Genomic DNA, 18,110 nt, shown 5'->3' with positions numbered 1-18,110 from the left:
ATGGGTGTGTCTGCGTATCTGTAGGTGGGGGGGGGGGGGGGGTGTCGGTTAGCCGTGGTTTCTGTATATGTCTGACTGTAGGGGGGTGTGTCTGTCTGCAGGGGTCTGTGTCTGTCTGGAGGGTTATGTTTGTATGGGATGTGTCTGTCTGTCTAGGGGTTCCTGTGTGTCTGCCTGTTGCGGAGTGTATGTGTCTGCCTGTTGGGGCGGTTGTTTGTCAGCCTGTAGGGGTGTGTGTGTATCTGTCTGTAGGTGTGTGTGCCTGTTGGGGTGTGTTTGTCTGTCTATAGGGCTGTATTTCTGTCTGTAAGGGGGCGTGCGTCTTTCTGTCTGTAGTGGTGTGTGAAAGTCTGTCTATAGGTGTGCCTGTCTGCTTGCCTGTAGAGGGTGTGTGCCTGTGTGTGTCTCTGTCCATAGGTATGTGTGTGTCGCTATCTCTGTAAGTGTGTGTTTCTGTCTGTAGGGGTGTCTGCCTGTAGGAGTGTGTGTGCCTGTACGGCTGTGTGTCTGTAGGGGTGGTTTGTGTCTTGGGTGGGTGTATCTGTCTGTAGGGGGACTGTGTGTATCTGTCTGGTAGGAGGTGTGTCTGTCTGTTGGGGGTTCTGTTTGGGGGGGTTTTCTGTCTGTAGGGGCATGTTTGTCTGTAGAGGTGTGTGTTTGTCTGTAGGGGTGTGTGTATATCTAGAGGTGTATGTATGTCTGTAAGGGTGTGTCTGTCTGTAGGGGCAGGTTTCTGTCTGTAGGGGCTTCTGTCTGTCTGTCTGTCTAGGGGGGTGTTTGTCTGTTTGGGTGTGTGTATGTCTGTCTGTTGGGGTGTGTGTGTCTGTAGGGGTGTGTATTTCTGTCTGTAGGGGTGTGTATGTGTGTCTGTAGGGGTATGTGTGTGTGTCTGTCTGAGGGATGTGTGTGTCTGTCTGTAGGGGTGTGTGTGTGTGTGTCTCTGTAGGGGTGTGTGTGTCTTATCTGTAGGCGTAGGTTTGTGTCTGAAGGGGTTGGGTATGTCTCTCTATAGGGGGGTTTTGTGTCTCTGTCTTTAGGGCTGTGTCTGTCTGTAGGGGGTGTTTGTGTATGTCTGTCTGTAGGGGGTGTTTGTGTGTGTCAGTCTGTAAGGGTGTGTGTCTGCAGGGTTGTGAGAGTGTGTCTATAGGTGTGTTTGTGTGTAGGGCCTATGTGTATCTGTCTGTCTGTGGCGGCGTGTGTCTGTAGGGGTGTGTGTCTGTCTGTCTGTAGGCCTGTTTATGTGTGTGTCTGTCTGAATGTGTGTGTTTGTGTCTGTCTGCAGGTGTGTTTGTGTCTGTCTGCAGCAGTGTGTGTGTCTGCCTGTAGGGCTGTGTTTCTGACTGTCTGTAGGACTGTTTGTGTGTCTGTCTGTGGGTGTTGTGTGCGTATCTGTCTGTAGGGGTTTCGTATGTGTGTGTTTGTCTGCCTGAATGTCTGTCTGACTGTGGTGTTTGTGTGTGTTTGTAGTGTGTAACCATCTCCTTGTATAGCTAACTTTGTTTGCCTGGGAAGATTGCTATTTATTGATTTGTAAAAATGTACTGATTTTATACCATCAGATCAAAGCTTTGTGGGTGCATCTTGTAAAATAAAAAATAATTTTAAAAAGTTCAGCTGCTAAAACCCAATTATCTTTTTTCCTTTTGCCCCAGGTGTGGTTTCGTACAAAAAAGGTGCGTCATCTTATTTAACAATCTAGCCACAAGTTTCAGATAAACCTGATCATAATTGTACTTCCTGAACTAGTTTCACTGCTAGATAGAGGGATAATTGACCCCACTTTTCACTCTGTAATCTTGCCCAGAGCGTGGGGCTAATTGAACAAGTTTGGATAGCAATCCATTGGCCAGACACAGGTTGCTCACAAATTCTCTTAATCTCCCACAAAAGAGGAATAAAATGTTAATGGGTGGGGGGAATCTGTGTTACTGGAGGGTTGTTCTGTCTGCTCCCTTATCCGTGGATTCAAGCCACATGATGATAATGCTAACCCACTCGAGGCTAATTTGTTTCTGCTGTAGCCATCCGGTCTCACCCCAGACACCGTTTACCAGCCCTCCTTTGCCGCAGTTGCTGTGCTCATTTATTCTGCTTTCAGTTTGTGGGTTGGGAGCGCAGCATGTCGTTCAATGCAACCTGCAAACAGTAATAGCCCTGTCTTTCAAACTAATCAAAACATGTATCTGACTGGTGTGTTTAAGCATCACAGATTTCCTGGTGAGATGTTGGGATGTAAATTGTGTGGCAGGGTGTGTTAGAAACTGATTACTGTCATATTACCTCATTCCCCTTGGGAATATCCATCTTGTATGCACCGGGGAATATTGTGCATTGCTGTCTATGACTGAGGGACAACGAATAGCACTGTCCAGGCAATCATTACATCACATGGCACTCTCTGCAGATTTATATTCTTAAGATTGCATTCCCCCAGCGGTAGTAAGTAGTATATAGGTAATTCCATGCTAGCGCATTGATCCTCTTAATTAACTATGGAAACGCTAGACCTTTTACTTTTAAAGGAATTGGAGGTAAACTTGTGGCATGGGAGCAAGATGGTGTGTTAAAATGGCAAACAACAGGGAGGTCTGGGTCATGCTTTTGGACTGAGCGAAGGCATTCTGCAAAACGGTCATCCAGTCTGTTTTTAGTCTCCCTAATGTAGAGGGGACCGCATTGGGAGCAGCGAATACAGTAGAACAAATTGAAGGAGGCGTAACTGAAGCACTGTTTCACCTTAAAGGAGTGTTTGGGGCCTTGGATGGTGAGGAGGTGAAGGGACAGGTGTTGCACCTTCTGCGATTTCATGGGAAGGTGCCGTGGGAAGTGGATGAGGAGTTGGGGGTGATGGAGGAGTGAACTAGGGTGGCACGGAGAGAATAGTCCCTACGGAATGCTGATGGGATGGGGGGTGAGGGGAAGATGTGTTTGGTGGTGGCATCATGCTGGAATTGGCGGTAATGGCGAAGGATGATCCGTTGAATGCGGAGGATGGTGGGGTGAAAAGTGAGGACAATGGGGACCCTATCATGGCTCTGGGAGGGAGGGAAAGGGGTGAGGGCAGAGGCGTGGAAGATGGGTCAGACACAGTTGAGGGCCCTGTCAACCACAGTGGGGGGAACCCTCGGTTAAGGATGAAGGAAGACATGTCATAAGCGCCATTTTGGAAGTCAGCATCATCGGAACAGATGCAACGGGGGCGAAGGAACTGAGAGAATAGGATGGAGTCCTTACAAGAAGCAGGGTGTAAGGAGCTGTGGTCAAGGTAGCTGTGGTGTCGGTGGGCTTGTAATGATTATTGGTAGACAGTCTGTCACCAGAAATGGAGACAGAGAGGTCAAGGAAGAGAAGGGAAGTGTCGGAGATGGACCATGTGATAAATGGTTGTGTCAAATGGTTTTCAGACTGGAGGTTGGTAGACAGTGGCATTTCTCTAGGTGACTTGGATATTGGAACACAGAGTAAAATTTCAAAGTTTCCTGATAATATCAAACTTGGAGGTGTGACAAAAAGTGAGGAAGATCACAATTGACTGCAACAGGAATGGGCCAACAAATGGCAGAAGGCATTTAATACAGAGAACTGTGAGGTTATGCATTTTTGGCAGAAGTGACAGGGAAAGGCAATATAGATTTTATTTAATTCTTTCATGGGATGTGGGCATCGCTGACAAGACCTGCATTTGTTGCCATCCCTAATTGCCCTTGAGCTGGGGGAGTTTAAAATGTGGACATCCTTGTCCAGTCTGTCCAGAAAATCTGTGATGGTTAAGCCATTCTAGTAATTCATTAGTGCATTTAAAATGGCTAACTGCAATAGCATTTGGTGTCAGATCCACTCGATATGGTCTAGATATGGAGCAGCCACTTCCTTTGCTAAATTCTTTAACTGCATAGTTCTACTCTTTAACATGTATAAAAGGACTCAAGTTGTTGAGTCTGTTCATTGCTGTTGCTTTGATGGTTAGTGCCGCCATTGTCTTGCTTGCTAGTTGGAGCTTGCAGCTTGCAAAATAAATGCTGACTTTTGGTTTTCCCATTCTCTCTGCCTGCCTGTGCCTCTCCCTCCCTCACCATCTCTTCCCCCCCACACTTCCCCACCCTTTCCCTTACCACTCTTCTTTTCCCCTTACTGGTTCTCTTTCTCTTTCTCTGTATCTTTCCCCCCAATTATCTCCTCCCATCTCCCAGGTTCAGTCAGTTCTCGGAGTCATTCCTTTGCAGATCCAGCCAGTAACCTTGGCCTCGAGGATATTATCAGGAAAGCCTTAATGGGGAAATATGACGACAAAGGAGAAGATCACCAAGTGGTTCTACCCCATCCTGTGAATGCAACACAGGGCAACATGAGCACAACCATCCCCGTGTCTGGTGATGCTCGGAATGAGGAGGCCAATCCATCACCTCCATCAGGTTAGTGTGATGGGGTGAGGAATAGAGTTAGGGTTAGTATGATGGGCTAAGGGAGTACCAAGTGCCTCATGTATTATGATTACTGAAGATGGCCTATTTGACTCTGTACAGTCAGCGTTCTGCATTGATGATTTGCAGAGCAGCTTTACAGATCACATCAGGAATGAGTGGGTCGAGATGAACATTCTTTCAGTTTAATCTGGAGTTAATTCTAGAGTCTGGATCCTGTTGATTTGGATTCACTGCATTCACTTTGTGCTTTATTCTTTGGTTTAAGTCACCAGATAATTTCCAACATCCTAATCAATGATCGATATATTTATTCAGGTCAGCTCCTCCATCAACTTTGCCTCCAAGGTTTGCCAACATTTCTGGCCAGGTAAAACTTAGCAAATGTCCAGTAGCCGATTTGTTCCAGGATTGAACTCTCAAGCCAGAGATCGTGCATTCAAATCCCAAAATTGTGAAATTGAATTCCACACATTTGCTTATTTGTGAGCTGACATCAGCAAAATGCCCATGAAAGCTATAGATTGTCATAAAATGTCCATGCTCCACCTGTCCAAACCTACATGACTCCAGACCCTCTCCCTGCCCCTGTCAGTGTCACTCACATCAAACAAGTAAAAAAAAAAACTGCTGTCAACAAGAAATTAGAGGACCAATTAAATGGTAACTTATTGAAACTTCATTGAAATCTGTAAGGAAACAACGATAATATAGTGTCTGACTATGTCATTCACAGTGTGCTATGCTAGTGAGAAAGTGGAACTGTATGTCCCTTGAAGCCTAAGTGGTAGGGAAACAGATCCTCAGATCAAATACAGTTTATTCATTAGTTAAGGAATTGGTTCCCAGAAGCAGCAAGTAGAATAAAAAAAAGGTCCTTGGTTAAGCTTTTCTGATTCAATATTGGAGCTGGGAGCTTCATTCTGGGATTGGGATGCTGAGAGGGACCAAGGGTCAGCTCCTGTTGTACACCTCAGCATTGCCTCTGGTGAGGTGAAAGGATATTTGACCTCGAGTTGAGCTTCAATTTCTGTTTCTCCTATTTCTCGTTTATGTAGACAATTAAACAAATAATCAGGGGAGGAAGCTCCAAAAATATCCCCATCCTCAATGATGGGGGAGCCCAGCACATCAATGCAAAAGATAAGGCTGAAGCATTTGCAACCATCTTCAGTCGATGAACCATTTCAGCCTCTCCGGAGGTCCCCAGCTTCGGAGATGCCAGTCTTCAGCCATTTGATTCACTCCACATGATGTCATGAAACGGCTGAAAGCAAAGGCCATGGATCCTGACAATATTCTGGCAATAGTACTGAAGACTTGTATTCCAGAATCAGACGCACCCCTAGCCAAGCTTTTTGAGTAGAGTTCCAAAACTGGCAACTACCCAGCAATGTGGAAAATTACACAGTTATGTCCTGTCCACAAAAAACAGGACAAATCCAACTGTGCCAATTACCACTCCATCAGTCTACTTTCAATCATCAGCAAAGGGGTCATGACAGTACTATCAAGCAGCATTTACTCAGCAATAGCCTGCTCACTCACACTCACTTGGGTTTCTGCCAGGGCCACACAAGTCCTGGCCTCATTATCTCATTACAACTTTGGTCCAAATATAGACAAAGGAGCTGAACTCGAGGTGAGGTGAGAGTGACTGCCCTTGACATCAAAGCAGCATTTGACCGAGTGTGGCATCAAGGAGCCCTAGCAAAACTGGAGTCAATGGGAAGGGGGAAAACTCTCCACTGTTGAAGTCATACCTAGCACTAAGGAAGGTGGTTGTGGTTGTTGAAGGTCAATCATCTCAGTCCCAGACATTGCTACAGGTGTTCCTCAGGATAGTGCCATAGGCCCAACCATCTTCAGCTGCTTCATCAATGACCTTTCCTCCATCATAAGAAGTGGGGATGTTTGCTAATGATTGAACAATTTTCAGCACTATTCGCGACTCCTCAGATACTAAAGCAGTCCATATCCATATGCAGCAAGACCTGAACAACATTCGGCTTGGGCTGATCAGTGGCAAATAACATTCATGCCACACAAGTGCCAGACAATGATCATCTCCAACAAGAGAGATTCATATCATCACCCTTTGACATTCAATAGCATTACCATCACTGAATTCCCCACCATCAACATCCTTGAGGTTTCCATTGACCAGAAACTGAACTACTGTAGCTACAAGAGCAGGTCAGAGGCTGGGAATTCTCTGGCAAGTAACTTACCTCCTGACTGTCCAAAGCCTGTCCACCATCTACAAGGCACAAGTCAAGATTGTGATGGAATACTCCCCAGTTGCCTGGATGAGTGCAGCTCCCACAACACTCAAGAAGCTTGACACCATCCAGGACAAAGCAGCCCGCTTGATCAACACCCCGTCCACCACTTTAAACATTCACTCCCTCCACCACGGATGCACGGTGGCAGCAATGTGTACCATCTACAAAATGTACTGCAGCAACTCACCAGGGCTCCTTTGGCAGCACCTTCCAAACCATTACCATCTAGAAAGCTAAGGGCAGCAGATAGCTGAGAACACCATCACCGGGAAATTCCCCGCCAAGCTACACACCATCCTAACTTGGAAATATATCACTGTTCCTTCACTGTCATATGGACAGCAGCGGTTTAAGAAGGCAGCTCACCACCACCTCCTCAAGGGTAATTAGGGGAGGGCAGTAAATGCTGGCCTAGCCAGTGATGCTCACATCCCATAAAAAAAGTTTTAAAATGCCCACATGCAGTAAGACCTGCATAACATCCTGGCTAGGGCTGATAAATGGCAAGTAACATTCGCGCCACATAAGTGCCAGGCAATGGCCATTTCCAGCAAGAGAGAATCTGATCAACCTCCCCTTGACATTCAACAGCATTACCATCACTGAATCCCCCACCATCAACATGCTAGGGGTAACCAATGACATGAAACCTAACTTGACCAGCCATATAAATACTGTGGCTACAAGAGCAGCTCAGAAGCTGGGAATTCTGCAGCAAGTAACTCACCTCCTGACTCCCCAAAGCCTGTCCACCATCTACAAGGCACAAGTCAGGAGAGTGATGGAATACTCTCCACTTGCCTGGATCAGTGCAGCTCCTACAACACAGAAGGTTTAAGTTTGACACCATCCAGGACAAAGCAGCCTGCTTGATAGGCACCCCATCCAGCACCTTAAATATTTACTCCCTCCACTACCAGCATACAGTATCAGCAGTGTGTACCATCTACAAGATGCACTGCAACAACTCGAAGAGGCCCCTTTTGGCAGCATCTTCCAAATCCACAACCTCTGCCACCTAGGAGGACAAGGGCGGCAGTCGCCTGGGAATGCCTTCACCTGCAAGTTCCGCTTCAAGCTGCACATCATCCTGACTTGGAAATATATTGCTGCTCCTTCACTGTCACTGGGTCAAAACCCAGGAACTCCCTCCCTGACAGCACTGTGGGTGTACCTACACCACATGGACTGCAGCGGTTCAAGAAGGCAGCTCACCACCACCTTCAAGGGCAATGAAGGATGGGCAATAAATGCTGGCCCAGCCAGTGATGCCCACATCCCAAAAACAATTTTTTTTAAAATCTACGTGCTGCCCATCAGTTATCTCATAAGAAAACACAGCGTCAGTTTCCAGAAGCAAAATACTGCTTCTGGAACTGTGGCATTAAAACAGAAAATGCTGGAAATACTGTACTCAGAAGGTTTGGAACCATTTTTGGTGGGAGAAACAGTTAACATTTCAGGTCATGACCTTTGGTCATTGACTTTAACTTTTTCTCTCTCCATGGATGCCACCAGATCTGCTGAATATTTCCAGCATTTTTAGTTTTTATGTCAGTTTTCACATGCCACTGACAATACCTGGTTGTACCTTGACCCCTCCACACTGTTCCTACTTGTCTGACACCCAGTGCTGGATGAGCAGAAATTTCCTTCAACTAAATATTAAGAACCCCAAAGCCCCATTGTCTTCAGTTCCCACCACAAACACCACTCTCTAGCCACTGACTCCATTCCGCTCCCTGGTAACTGAAGCTGAATCAGACTGCCCACAACCTTGATGTCATATTTGACTCCGAGATGAACTTCCAACCAGAAATCCATGCTATCACTAAGACTGCCCATTTCTACCCCATGACATCGTCTGTCTCAGCTTGTCTGCAATGAAGCCCTCATCCATGCTTTTGTTACCTCTAGACTTGACCATTCCAATGCTGGCCTTCCACATTCTACCTTCCATAAACTTGAGATCATCCAAAATTCTGCCCATGTCCTAACTTGTACCGTGTTGCGTTCACCCATCACCCCTGTGCTCACTGACCTATATTGACTTCCAGCTAAGCTCATCCTTAGTTTCAAATCTCTCCACAGCCTTGTCCCTCTCTGTCTCTGTAATTTCCTCCAGCCCTATATCTTCTGAGATCTCTGCATTCCTCTAATTGAACATCCTCAATTTTAATCACTCCACCATTGCTGTCCCTACCTTCAGCTGCCTGGACCCTAAGCTCTGGAGTTTCCTCCCTAAACCTCTTTGTCTTTCTCGTTCTCTTCTCCTTTAAGATGCGCCTTAAAACCTACCTCTATGACGAGCTTTTGGTCACCCGCCCTGATATCTCCTAATGTGGCTTGATAATCATGTGAAATAGCTTAGGACATTTTACAATGTTAAAGGCACTATACAGATACAAGTTGTTGATATCAAGGTTCATATCAGGGCAAATCACCCTGTTTGTTTTCTCTCTGAGAAAGGCCATATTTGACCTTTTTGTCACACCATTCATTTCTTTTGTTTCTTCCATGTTCCCTGGTCAATGGATTTTTGATAAATTAGCTGAATGTTGCATAGCCCAGCTCTGGGACTGCCCTTGTCTGTTTTCTTTCTTACATGTTTAAGCCGATCCCCAACAATAACATCATCTACTCTCCCTCATCCATATACTGCCATTTAAGAACAGGATCTGCTTCCACATGTGTGCTGAAGACATTCAGCCGTGTCTCTCCTCCACCTGTCTCATTTCTATGTCAGTCCAAAATCAATATCAAGTCTTGTTTGAGTGACAGTTTCCTCTTGTGGGTAGCTGAAGTGATCGTTTTCAGTGCCCATCATAAACTTAACTTGCTTTCCACTGATTCCAACCCCCTCCCTCAGACTGAACCAAACTACATGCAATCTTGCCCTGAGTGAATCTTAGTACTCTCAAACCTGTCCATCTTGGCTCAGTGTGCATTCATCTAGTTATTTCTCTGTGAATCACTTTGGGTCATGCTTTATAAGAGAAAGTTAAGTTATTAAAGCATAGGTGTGTTATGATTCATTGTAAAACATTGTAGAAGTTATTGTGTGGTGCATTCACATTCTGTTTTCAGTCTATGAACAGCACAACTTAAAAATATCTCAAAGTAAACAACATGAATTAACTGCTTCATGTCTTGTTGCACAGGCTCAACTGCGTTTCCTTATAACCCATTCACAATGCGCATGATGAGCGTAGCACCGACATCCATCGCCTGCGCACCGCCAACCATGGGTCAAGCCAGCTCACATCCACCAGCCAGGACGTGGGAGCGCGAGCCAGCTCCCTTGCTCTCCTCCCAGTATGAGACATTATCAGACAGTGATGACTGAGTACAGTGCCCTGGCTGCGGTTTTAGTAGTTGTTTCAGGCCTGCAGACCACAGACGAGAGACTCTCCTCGAGCCCGGCTCACCGAGTGATGAAGTAAAGGAGGGTTTGTTCACACAGGCAAATGCAAAGCAGTGTTCAGTCCTCAGATGAGCAGATGCCGGGTGGAGAAGAAATGGCGATCACAGGCGCTCATGTAGAATTCACAATGAAAGACATTTTCTGCTCTCCATTTGTTTGTTTAAAAAACTGTCTTTAAATCATTCTTGTGTAATATAGAGTACTGTCTCATTGTATCATGCTACCAATCTTACATTTTAAAAGATCCTGAAATGGGGAATTGACTGCTGCAAAAGCAGGAATTTCCCACCAGTGAGGTGAGCCCAAGTGACTGGTATTCCATATCCGTTGTAAATTAAGTTCCATTTTGTCTTTAATTATTTAGCAGCACTGCTAAGATATTAATGCATGGATGTATTATGATTCAGTGTAAAACAAAAAGAATTGAAGGGAGTATATAACCTGGTGTATGTGGGCTCAGGAAGGGGCCTAACCCTGTTACTGTGCACAATACTCGCCCAAAGGGAATATCTTTTACCTCCACCTCATGCTTTTCCCTTAATTATTTCAATCACCTCTCCCGCAAAACAGAATACTGTTTTAAAGTCTGAGAAATGTAAGCAGGTCTTAATGTTGCATCCAGAAGTTAATTTGTTTATCTTGCGAGTAGGTGGGAAAAGGGCTGTCTCATTCCTGAGGAGGTTTAATGGTAGGAATGAAGGTGGATATCCAAAGTGGAGAATGACAAAGTTCTGTCACTGGTGTTCTTCTGTCATGCACTCTAATAACACCGACAGCCTGCAGGAGTCTGTGGTCTCTGGGCTTTTGCTGTAATCGCAGAACATTGTGGGATTGCTACACTTTGGGAATGTGTTCCACAAAAACTGCAGAACTCCATGGGAATGTCACCACAGATAGCCCAGTAAAATATATGCAGGAATTGGGAAAAATCCTAGACTTTGCATAACTAGTTCCAAACATTACTGAGATCGTTGCCCTGCCTGGCTGCAGATTACTGGTCCCAGTGGAGTAAATTTGCTAACTTCAGCTTTAACCCTTTGAGTGCTGGGTGTGCAGCTTTTGAAATGCATGTATTTTTTTCTCTGATTTCGACAAGATACCTTGTAAATTCTTTTAATACTGAATGTTACACAGTAGAAGTTGAGGCAGCTCCACAAATGATTTCTTGGACTGGAATCACATCACATTATTTTCCTTTGTTTGGGCCTACAGACAGCACTCGAAGCATGACACCGGCCTGAGATAGATTTCTTATTTTCATGTTGCACTGTGTCTATTGTAACTGCAGTCCCTTCCTGCCAAATAGCCACTCCGGGCTAACCTCTACCTTTTAAAATAGCTCGCCATTCCAGAACCAGAACACGTTCATGTAAATGTTTATTGTCCTAAAATAAAAATGGCATCTGATTTCAGTCTTTTAAATGGATTCCTTTCACTTTGCTCGTTTCAAAATGACTTTCATGATTTGTAAATTTATTACATTATTCCGCAACAAGGCAGCATAGGAACTAACTCAGTCACAGAGAAAGGGGCTAGTATGAGGGAGTGGGCAATAGCAGGGTTGGAGGGCAGTGTTGGGGGAGAGAGCAGGAAAGAAGACAAGATCGGGAAGTAGCCAGAATCGTGGTTGAGTGAGAAGTTGGGATGGGGAGGGAGGGCAGTTGGAGTGGGGAGGGGTGCAGTTGGGGGGCAGTTGAAGTGGGGAGGGGTGCAAGCAGGGGGGTAGTTGGAGTGGGGAGGGATGCAGGCGGGGGGGTAGTTGGAGTGGGGAGGGATGCAGGCAGGGGGGTAGTTGGAGTAGGGTTGGTTGGGGAGGGGAGGCTTGGGCAGGGGTAGTTGGGGTGGGGAGAGGAGTAGTTGGGGTGGGGAGAGGGGCAGTTAGGGTGGGGGAGGGGCAGGCAGGGGGCAGTTGGAGAGGGGCAGGCAGGGGAGTAGTTGGAGTGGGGAGGGGCAGGCTAGGGGGTAGTTGGAGTGGGGAGAGGGGCAGGCTGGGGGGGTAGTTGGAGTGGGGAGAGAGGCAGGCAGGGGGGGTAGTTGGAGTGGGGAGAGAGGCAGGCTGGGGGGGTAGTTGGAGTGGGGAGAGAGGCAGGCAGGGGGGTAGTTGGAGTAGGGTTGGTTGGGGAGGGGAGGCTTGGACAGGGGCAGTTGGGGTGGGGAGAGGACCAGGCAGGGGGTAGTTGGAGAGGGGCAGGCAAGGGAGTAGTTGGAGTGGGGAGGGGCAGTTGGGAGCTGCTTCAATGGAGCAATGTGGGGGTGGGGCTTGTGATGCTGCCGCAGGGCTTGCTGGGAGATGTAGTCTTATTTCCGGTAATACACTGCAAGTCCCAGAATGCCGCGCGCGGCCTATATCAGGCTGGAGCCTCAGACTGGAGTTCGGGGTCTGGCGGTGGCGGGAGACTCGGCTCATCAAATATTAAAACGAAGAGTTGAGGTGAAGCAGCGAAATTCTAAGATTAACGAAAGTGAAATTCAATTCGACCTTTTCAACTAATTTTCCGGGCGGGGAATTTCAGCGCTGATCTTCCTCCCGCTCCGAAAGCAGCTCAAAATTATTCAGTTCATCTGCCTGAGATTCGTGGCTGCCGCTAAAACCTCAGATTAATCCCAATATAAATCCCTCAGTCCTGCCCCTCCGTCAGTGTGAAGGTAGAAACTGGGAGCAGGCGCAGGCCATTCGGCCCTTCGAGCCTGCTCCGCCAATCAATATGATCATAGCTGATCCTCTATCTCAATGTCACACTCCCGCTCTCTCCCCCAGACCCCTTGATGTCTTTAGAATCCAGAAATGTATTTCCTTCTTAAATATATTCGGTGACTTGGCCTCCACAGCCTCTGTGGTAGAGAATTCCACAGGTTCACCACCCTCTTAGTGAAGAAATTTCTCCTCATCTCAGTCCTAAACGATCTATTCCGTAGCCTTGAACAGGGTTGTCTTTGGTTATTTTGAGGTCATAGAATCATTGCGGAACAGAAAGAGACCTTTCGTCCCATCGAGTCCCTGCTGGCTTTCTGAAGAGCAATCCAGTCAGTCCCATGCCCCCCCCCCCCATCCTTGTAACCCTGCAAGCTTATATCCCTGAAGAGCCTATCCAGTTCCCATTTAAAAATCACTGATTGTTTGCACTCCTGCTGACCTCATTTCCAGTGAGTTCCAGGTCATTACCATTTACTGTATTAAAAAGTTCTTCTTCACATCTCTCGTGCATCTCTTGCTTAAAACCTTAAACCTGTGTTTCCTCGTCTTTGTACCATGAGCTAACCAGAACTTCTGTCTATCTTATAAAAACCCGTCATAATCTCATACAAATCTACCCTGAATGTCCTTTGCTGCAAGGAGAACAACCCCAGCTTCTTCAACCTAACCTTGAAACTAAAAATGCCCTGTCCCTGGAACTATTTTGGTTAATCCCTTCTGCACCCTCCCCAGGACCCTCACATCCTTCCATAAGTGTGGTGATCTGAACTGGCTGCAATACTCTAGTTGTAGCCTAACCAGAGCTTTATAAAGTTTCAGCATAACTTCCATGCTTTTGTACTCAATATCTCTATTTATGAAGCTCGAGATCCGATATGGTTTGCTAACCACTCTCAATCTTGGCTGGCTAACATGAAACAGAGAGTAGACATAAATGGATCTTTTTCTGGTTCACAGGATGTAACAAGTGTTGTACCATAGGATCAGTATTGGGGCCTCAACTTATTACAGTTTATATCAATGACTTAGATGAAGGGACTGAAGGTATGGTTGCTAAATTTCCTGGTGACACAAAGATAAATAGAAAAGTAAGTTGTGAAGAGGACAGAAGGAGGCTACAAAATAACATAAGTTAAGTGAGTGGGCAAAGATCTGGCAAATGGAGTATAATGTGGGCAAATGCGAAATTGTTCATTTTGGTAGGAAGAATAAAAAAGAAATGTTATCTAAATGGTGAGAGATTGCAGAGTTCTGAGATGCAGAGGGATCTAGGAGTCCTAGTGCATGAACCGCAAAAGGCTGGTATGCAGGTACAGCATTTGGAAAGCTAATAGAATATTATTATTTATTGCCAGGGGAATTGAATATAAAATTAGGCAGGTTATGCTTCAGTTGTACAGGGCATTGGTGAGGCCACATTTGAAGTACTGTGTAGAGTATTGGTCTCCTTATTTAAGGAAGGATGTAAATGCGTTAGAAACAGTTCAGAGAAGGTTTACCAGACTAATACCAGGAATGGTTGGGTTGTTTTATCAGGAAAGGTTGGACAGGTTAGGCTTGTATCCACTGGAGCTTAGAAGAGTAAGAGGTGACTTGATTGAAACCTTTGAGATCCTGAGGGGTTTCGACAGGGTGGATGTAAAGAGGATGTTTTCTCTTGTGGGTGAATCTAGAACTAGGGGTCACTGTTTAAAAATAAGTGGACAGAGATGAGAACTTTTTTCTATCAGTCTTGATTCTTTGAACTCCCTCAAAAGGCAGTGGAAGCAGAGTCTTTGAATATTTTTAAGGCAAAGGTAGATAGATTTTTGATAAGCAAGGGGGTGAAAGATTATCGAGGGTAGGTGGGAATGTGGAGTTGAGGTTACAATCTGATCAGCCATGATCTTATTGAATAGTGGAGCAGGCTTGAGGGGCTGAGTGCCTACTCCTGCTATTTTGTATATTCATATGTCCTACCACCTTCAAAGATCTATGCACATGCACCCTTTCACGAATGCTGTGGACTAGCGGGAGGTACTGTTTTGTGTTAACGACTAAACAGGATGTTTTTTAAGAGTTTGGTTTCTGTTCAGAAGAAAAGGACCAGAGCATACAGGGCTCTTGAAGATTTAAGGAACAAGAGAGTCATCAAGGTGTGTCTTGCTGGTGATGATCATATTTGGAAATACTCGGGCGGAGTAGAACGTTTGTCAAAGGACACTGGAAGTTTTGACCTGACATAGGGAGAAGTGAACCTTTGTTGGAGAACTGCCCATGACTTTGGAGCTGTTCCTTTAATGCTACATATCTGCCAGAAGCATGGTGTAGAGTAAAAGGGTTTCATGAAGCATATTTCAGTTGTGTTAATTCACGTGAAAGTAACTTTACTTTGATTTATTAGTTGCCAATGTTTGATCAGTGTTGATTTTAGTTTGTTACAGTAAAAGTCATAAAAAGTTAAATCTTGTCCTTAGGCTCTTTTCGTCAGTCATTGGGAAATTCATCGCTTTTTAAAAGTTATTGGTCTCCATGGGGACTATAACAGCCAGCCCCCAGGCCCATCTATTCCTGCACACTCTTTAGAACTGTGTCATTAAGTCTATATTGCCTCTCTCGATCTTTCCCTCCAAATTCATCACCTCACACTTCTCTGTATTAAATTTCATCTGCCCATTCTGCTAGCCTATCTATGTTCTGTTGTAGTTGATTTGTATCATTGTCACTATCTGCTACACCTCCAAGTTTGATATCATCAGCAAATTTTGATATTTTACTCTATATTCCAATATCTAAGTAATAATATATATATCAAAAAAAGCCGTGTTCCTGGGCTGATCCTTGGGAAACACCACTCCTCCAGTCTGAAAAATAACTATTTACCACGATTCCCTGTTTTCTGTCCTTAAGTCAATTTTTTATCCAATTGGACACTGACCCTTCTATTCCACGAGCCTCAGTTTTCTTAACCAACCTTTTATTTCTCAAACACTTACTTAAAATCCATATAGACAGTATCCACTGCATTCCCTTCATCGACCTTCTGTGTTGCTTCAACAAAAAATTCAATTAGATTAGTCAAGCACAATCTGCCTTTTACAAATCTGTGCTGACTGCCCTTACTTAACTCAAACTCTCAAAGTACCGGTTATTTTTTTCCCCGATTATTCTTTTTAAAACGTTGCCCATAACTGATGTTAAACTAACCAACCTGTAGTCACTAGGAATCCCCCTAAACCCTTTCTTGAACAAGAATGTCACATTTGTCACTCTCTAATCCTCTGGCACCTCCCCTGTATCTAGTGAAGATTGGAAGATTGTGGCAAACCCTTCTGCTATCTCCACTCCCATTTCCTTTAGCAACCTGATTTTTCATGTTAGCTCAGCAATCCTGCTGGGAATGGATGTTGGCAAACACAGGAGCAAGCAACTGAGGGCTGAGCTCAGAGTTTAGTTCCTGGTGGGAGATGTGAGCGGGACTGAGGCTGTTTTTTTTTTCATTCACCAGATTTGGCGTCGCTGGCTGGGCCAGCATTTATTGCCCATCCCTAATTGCCCTGGAGAAGGTGGAGGTGAGCTGCCTACTCGAACTGCTGCAGTCCCTTCTCAAGGGCAACTAGGGATGGGCAGTGAATGCTGGCCCAGCCAGCGAAGCCCACATCTTTGAATGAATAAAAAAATATGGTGCAGGTACACTCACAGGATTTTGACTCAGCGACAGTGAAGGAACGGCAAAAAATTTCCAAGCCAGGATGGTGAGTGGCTTGGCGAAGAACTTCCAGGTGGTGGTGTTCCCATCTATCTGCTCCCCTTGTCCTTCTAGATGATAGTGGTCATGGGTTTGGAAGGTGCTACCCAAGGAGCCTTGGTGAGTTCCTGCAATGCACCTTGTAGATGGTATACACTGCTGCTGCTGTGTATCGGTGGTGGGGGGAGTGAATATTTGTGGATGTGGTGTCAATCAAGCGGGCACTTTGCCCTGGATGGTGTCAAGCTTCTTGAGTGTCGTGGGAGCTGCACTCATCCAAGCAAGTGGGGAGTATTCCATCAAACTCCCGACTTGTTCCTTGTAGATGGTGGACAGGCTTCGGGGAGTCAGGAGGTGAGTTACGCCATAGAAGCATAGAAAAGTTATAGCACAGAAAGAGGCCTTTCAGCCCATCATGTATGCGCCGGCCAGAAAAAGATGAATAAGAATCTAGCCACTCATTTTAATCCCACTTTCCAGCACCTGGTCCATAGCCTTGCAGGTTACAGTGCTTCAGATGCAGATCCAAGTACCTTTTAGATAAAATAAAACAGAAAATGCTTGAAAAGCTCAGCAGGTCTGACAGCATCTGTAGAGAGAGAAACAGAGTTAATGTTTCGAGTCCATATGACCCTTCTTCAGAGCTAAAGAGAAACAGAAATGTGATGAAATTTATGCTGTTTAAGGGAGGTTGGAGCAGGTGAAGCTGGATAGAAGGCCAGTGATAGGTGGGGTCTAAGGAGAGATTGTCAAAGATGTCATGGACAAAAAGACAAAGGGACTGCTAATGGGTAGTGATAAGGGCTAAAGAAGGTGCTGATAGTGGCATAATGGTAAGAAAGCAGAATGTGTTAATAGCAGAACAAGGGTCAGCACTCTGAGAAAGAACAACATGGAACAAGTAACAGGTGGCCCATTTGGGGGTGAGGTGGGGGTAGGCGGCAGTGGCTGGGGGAAAAGGATAGAAAATGGGGTAAAAAGGGGATAAAATAATGAATAAAAATAAAAGTTAGTAGATAGAACATAAAAATAAATTTTAGGAAGGGAATAAAAAAGGGGTGAAGATAGAGGAGAGAGTTCATTGTCTGAAGTTGTTGAACCCAATGTTAAGTCCGGAAGGCTGTAAAGTGCCTAATCGGAAGATGAGGTGCTGTTCCTCCAGTTTGCGTTGGGCTTCACTGGAACATTGCAGCAGGCCAAGGACGGACATGTGGGCATGAAAGCAGGATGGGGTGTTGAAATGGCAAGCGACAGGAAGGTCTGGGTCATGCTTGCGGACAGACCGAAGATGTTCCGCAAAGCGGTCACCCAGTCTGCGTTTGATCTCCCCAATATAGAGGAGACCGTATGCAAATGCAGCAGACCAAATTGAAGGAGGGTGCAAGTGAAGCACTGCTTCACCTGAAAGGAGTGTTTGGGCCCTTGGACTGTGAGGAGGGAGGAGGTAGAGATGCAGGTGTTGCACCTTCTGCGATTACATGGGAAGGTGCCGTGGGAAGGGGTTGAGGTATTGGGGGTGATGGAGGAGTGGACCAGGGTGTCTCAGAGGGAATGGTCT

The 18,110-nt window shown here is 45.6% G+C and overlaps 2 protein-coding genes across 16 annotated transcripts in view; both read left to right on the top strand.

Moving 5' to 3' along the window:
• Positions 1 to 11,552, top strand: part of ncor1 (nuclear receptor corepressor 1) — a 399,352-nt gene extending 387,800 nt beyond the window's left edge. For 12 of the 14 annotated variants that reach the window (XM_078548371.1, XM_078548367.1, XM_078548369.1 and 9 more), the window contains 3 exons: positions 1,653 to 1,673; positions 4,191 to 4,412; positions 9,868 to 11,552. In XM_078548371.1, coding sequence (XP_078404497.1) covers positions 1,653 to 1,673; positions 4,191 to 4,412; positions 9,868 to 10,052 — 428 coding nt within the window. In that variant the 3' untranslated portion in view covers positions 10,053 to 11,552. The remainder of the gene's footprint in view (positions 1 to 1,652; positions 1,674 to 4,190; positions 4,413 to 9,867) is intronic. The other 2 variants (XM_078548363.1, XM_078548365.1) reach the window with 2 other exon arrangements.
• An 895-nt stretch (positions 11,553 to 12,447) lies between these two features.
• The window catches only part of zswim7 (zinc finger, SWIM-type containing 7), a 48,945-nt gene continuing 43,282 nt past the window's right edge, over positions 12,448 to 18,110 (top strand). Inside the window, exon 1 of one of the 2 annotated variants that reach the window (XM_078548379.1) lies at positions 12,448 to 12,561. The gene's annotated coding sequence lies outside the window, so the exon portion shown is untranslated. The remainder of the gene's footprint in view (positions 12,562 to 18,110) is intronic. The other variant, XM_078548380.1, reaches the window with a different exon arrangement.

Source organism: Cetorhinus maximus, chromosome 9 (assembly GCF_964194155.1).
Source record: "Cetorhinus maximus chromosome 9, sCetMax3.hap1.1, whole genome shotgun sequence".
Classification (NCBI taxonomy): Eukaryota; Metazoa; Chordata; class Chondrichthyes; order Lamniformes; family Cetorhinidae; genus Cetorhinus; species Cetorhinus maximus.
Note: the sequence above shows the minus strand (reverse complement) of the source record. Positions and strands in the feature narration are given on the sequence as shown.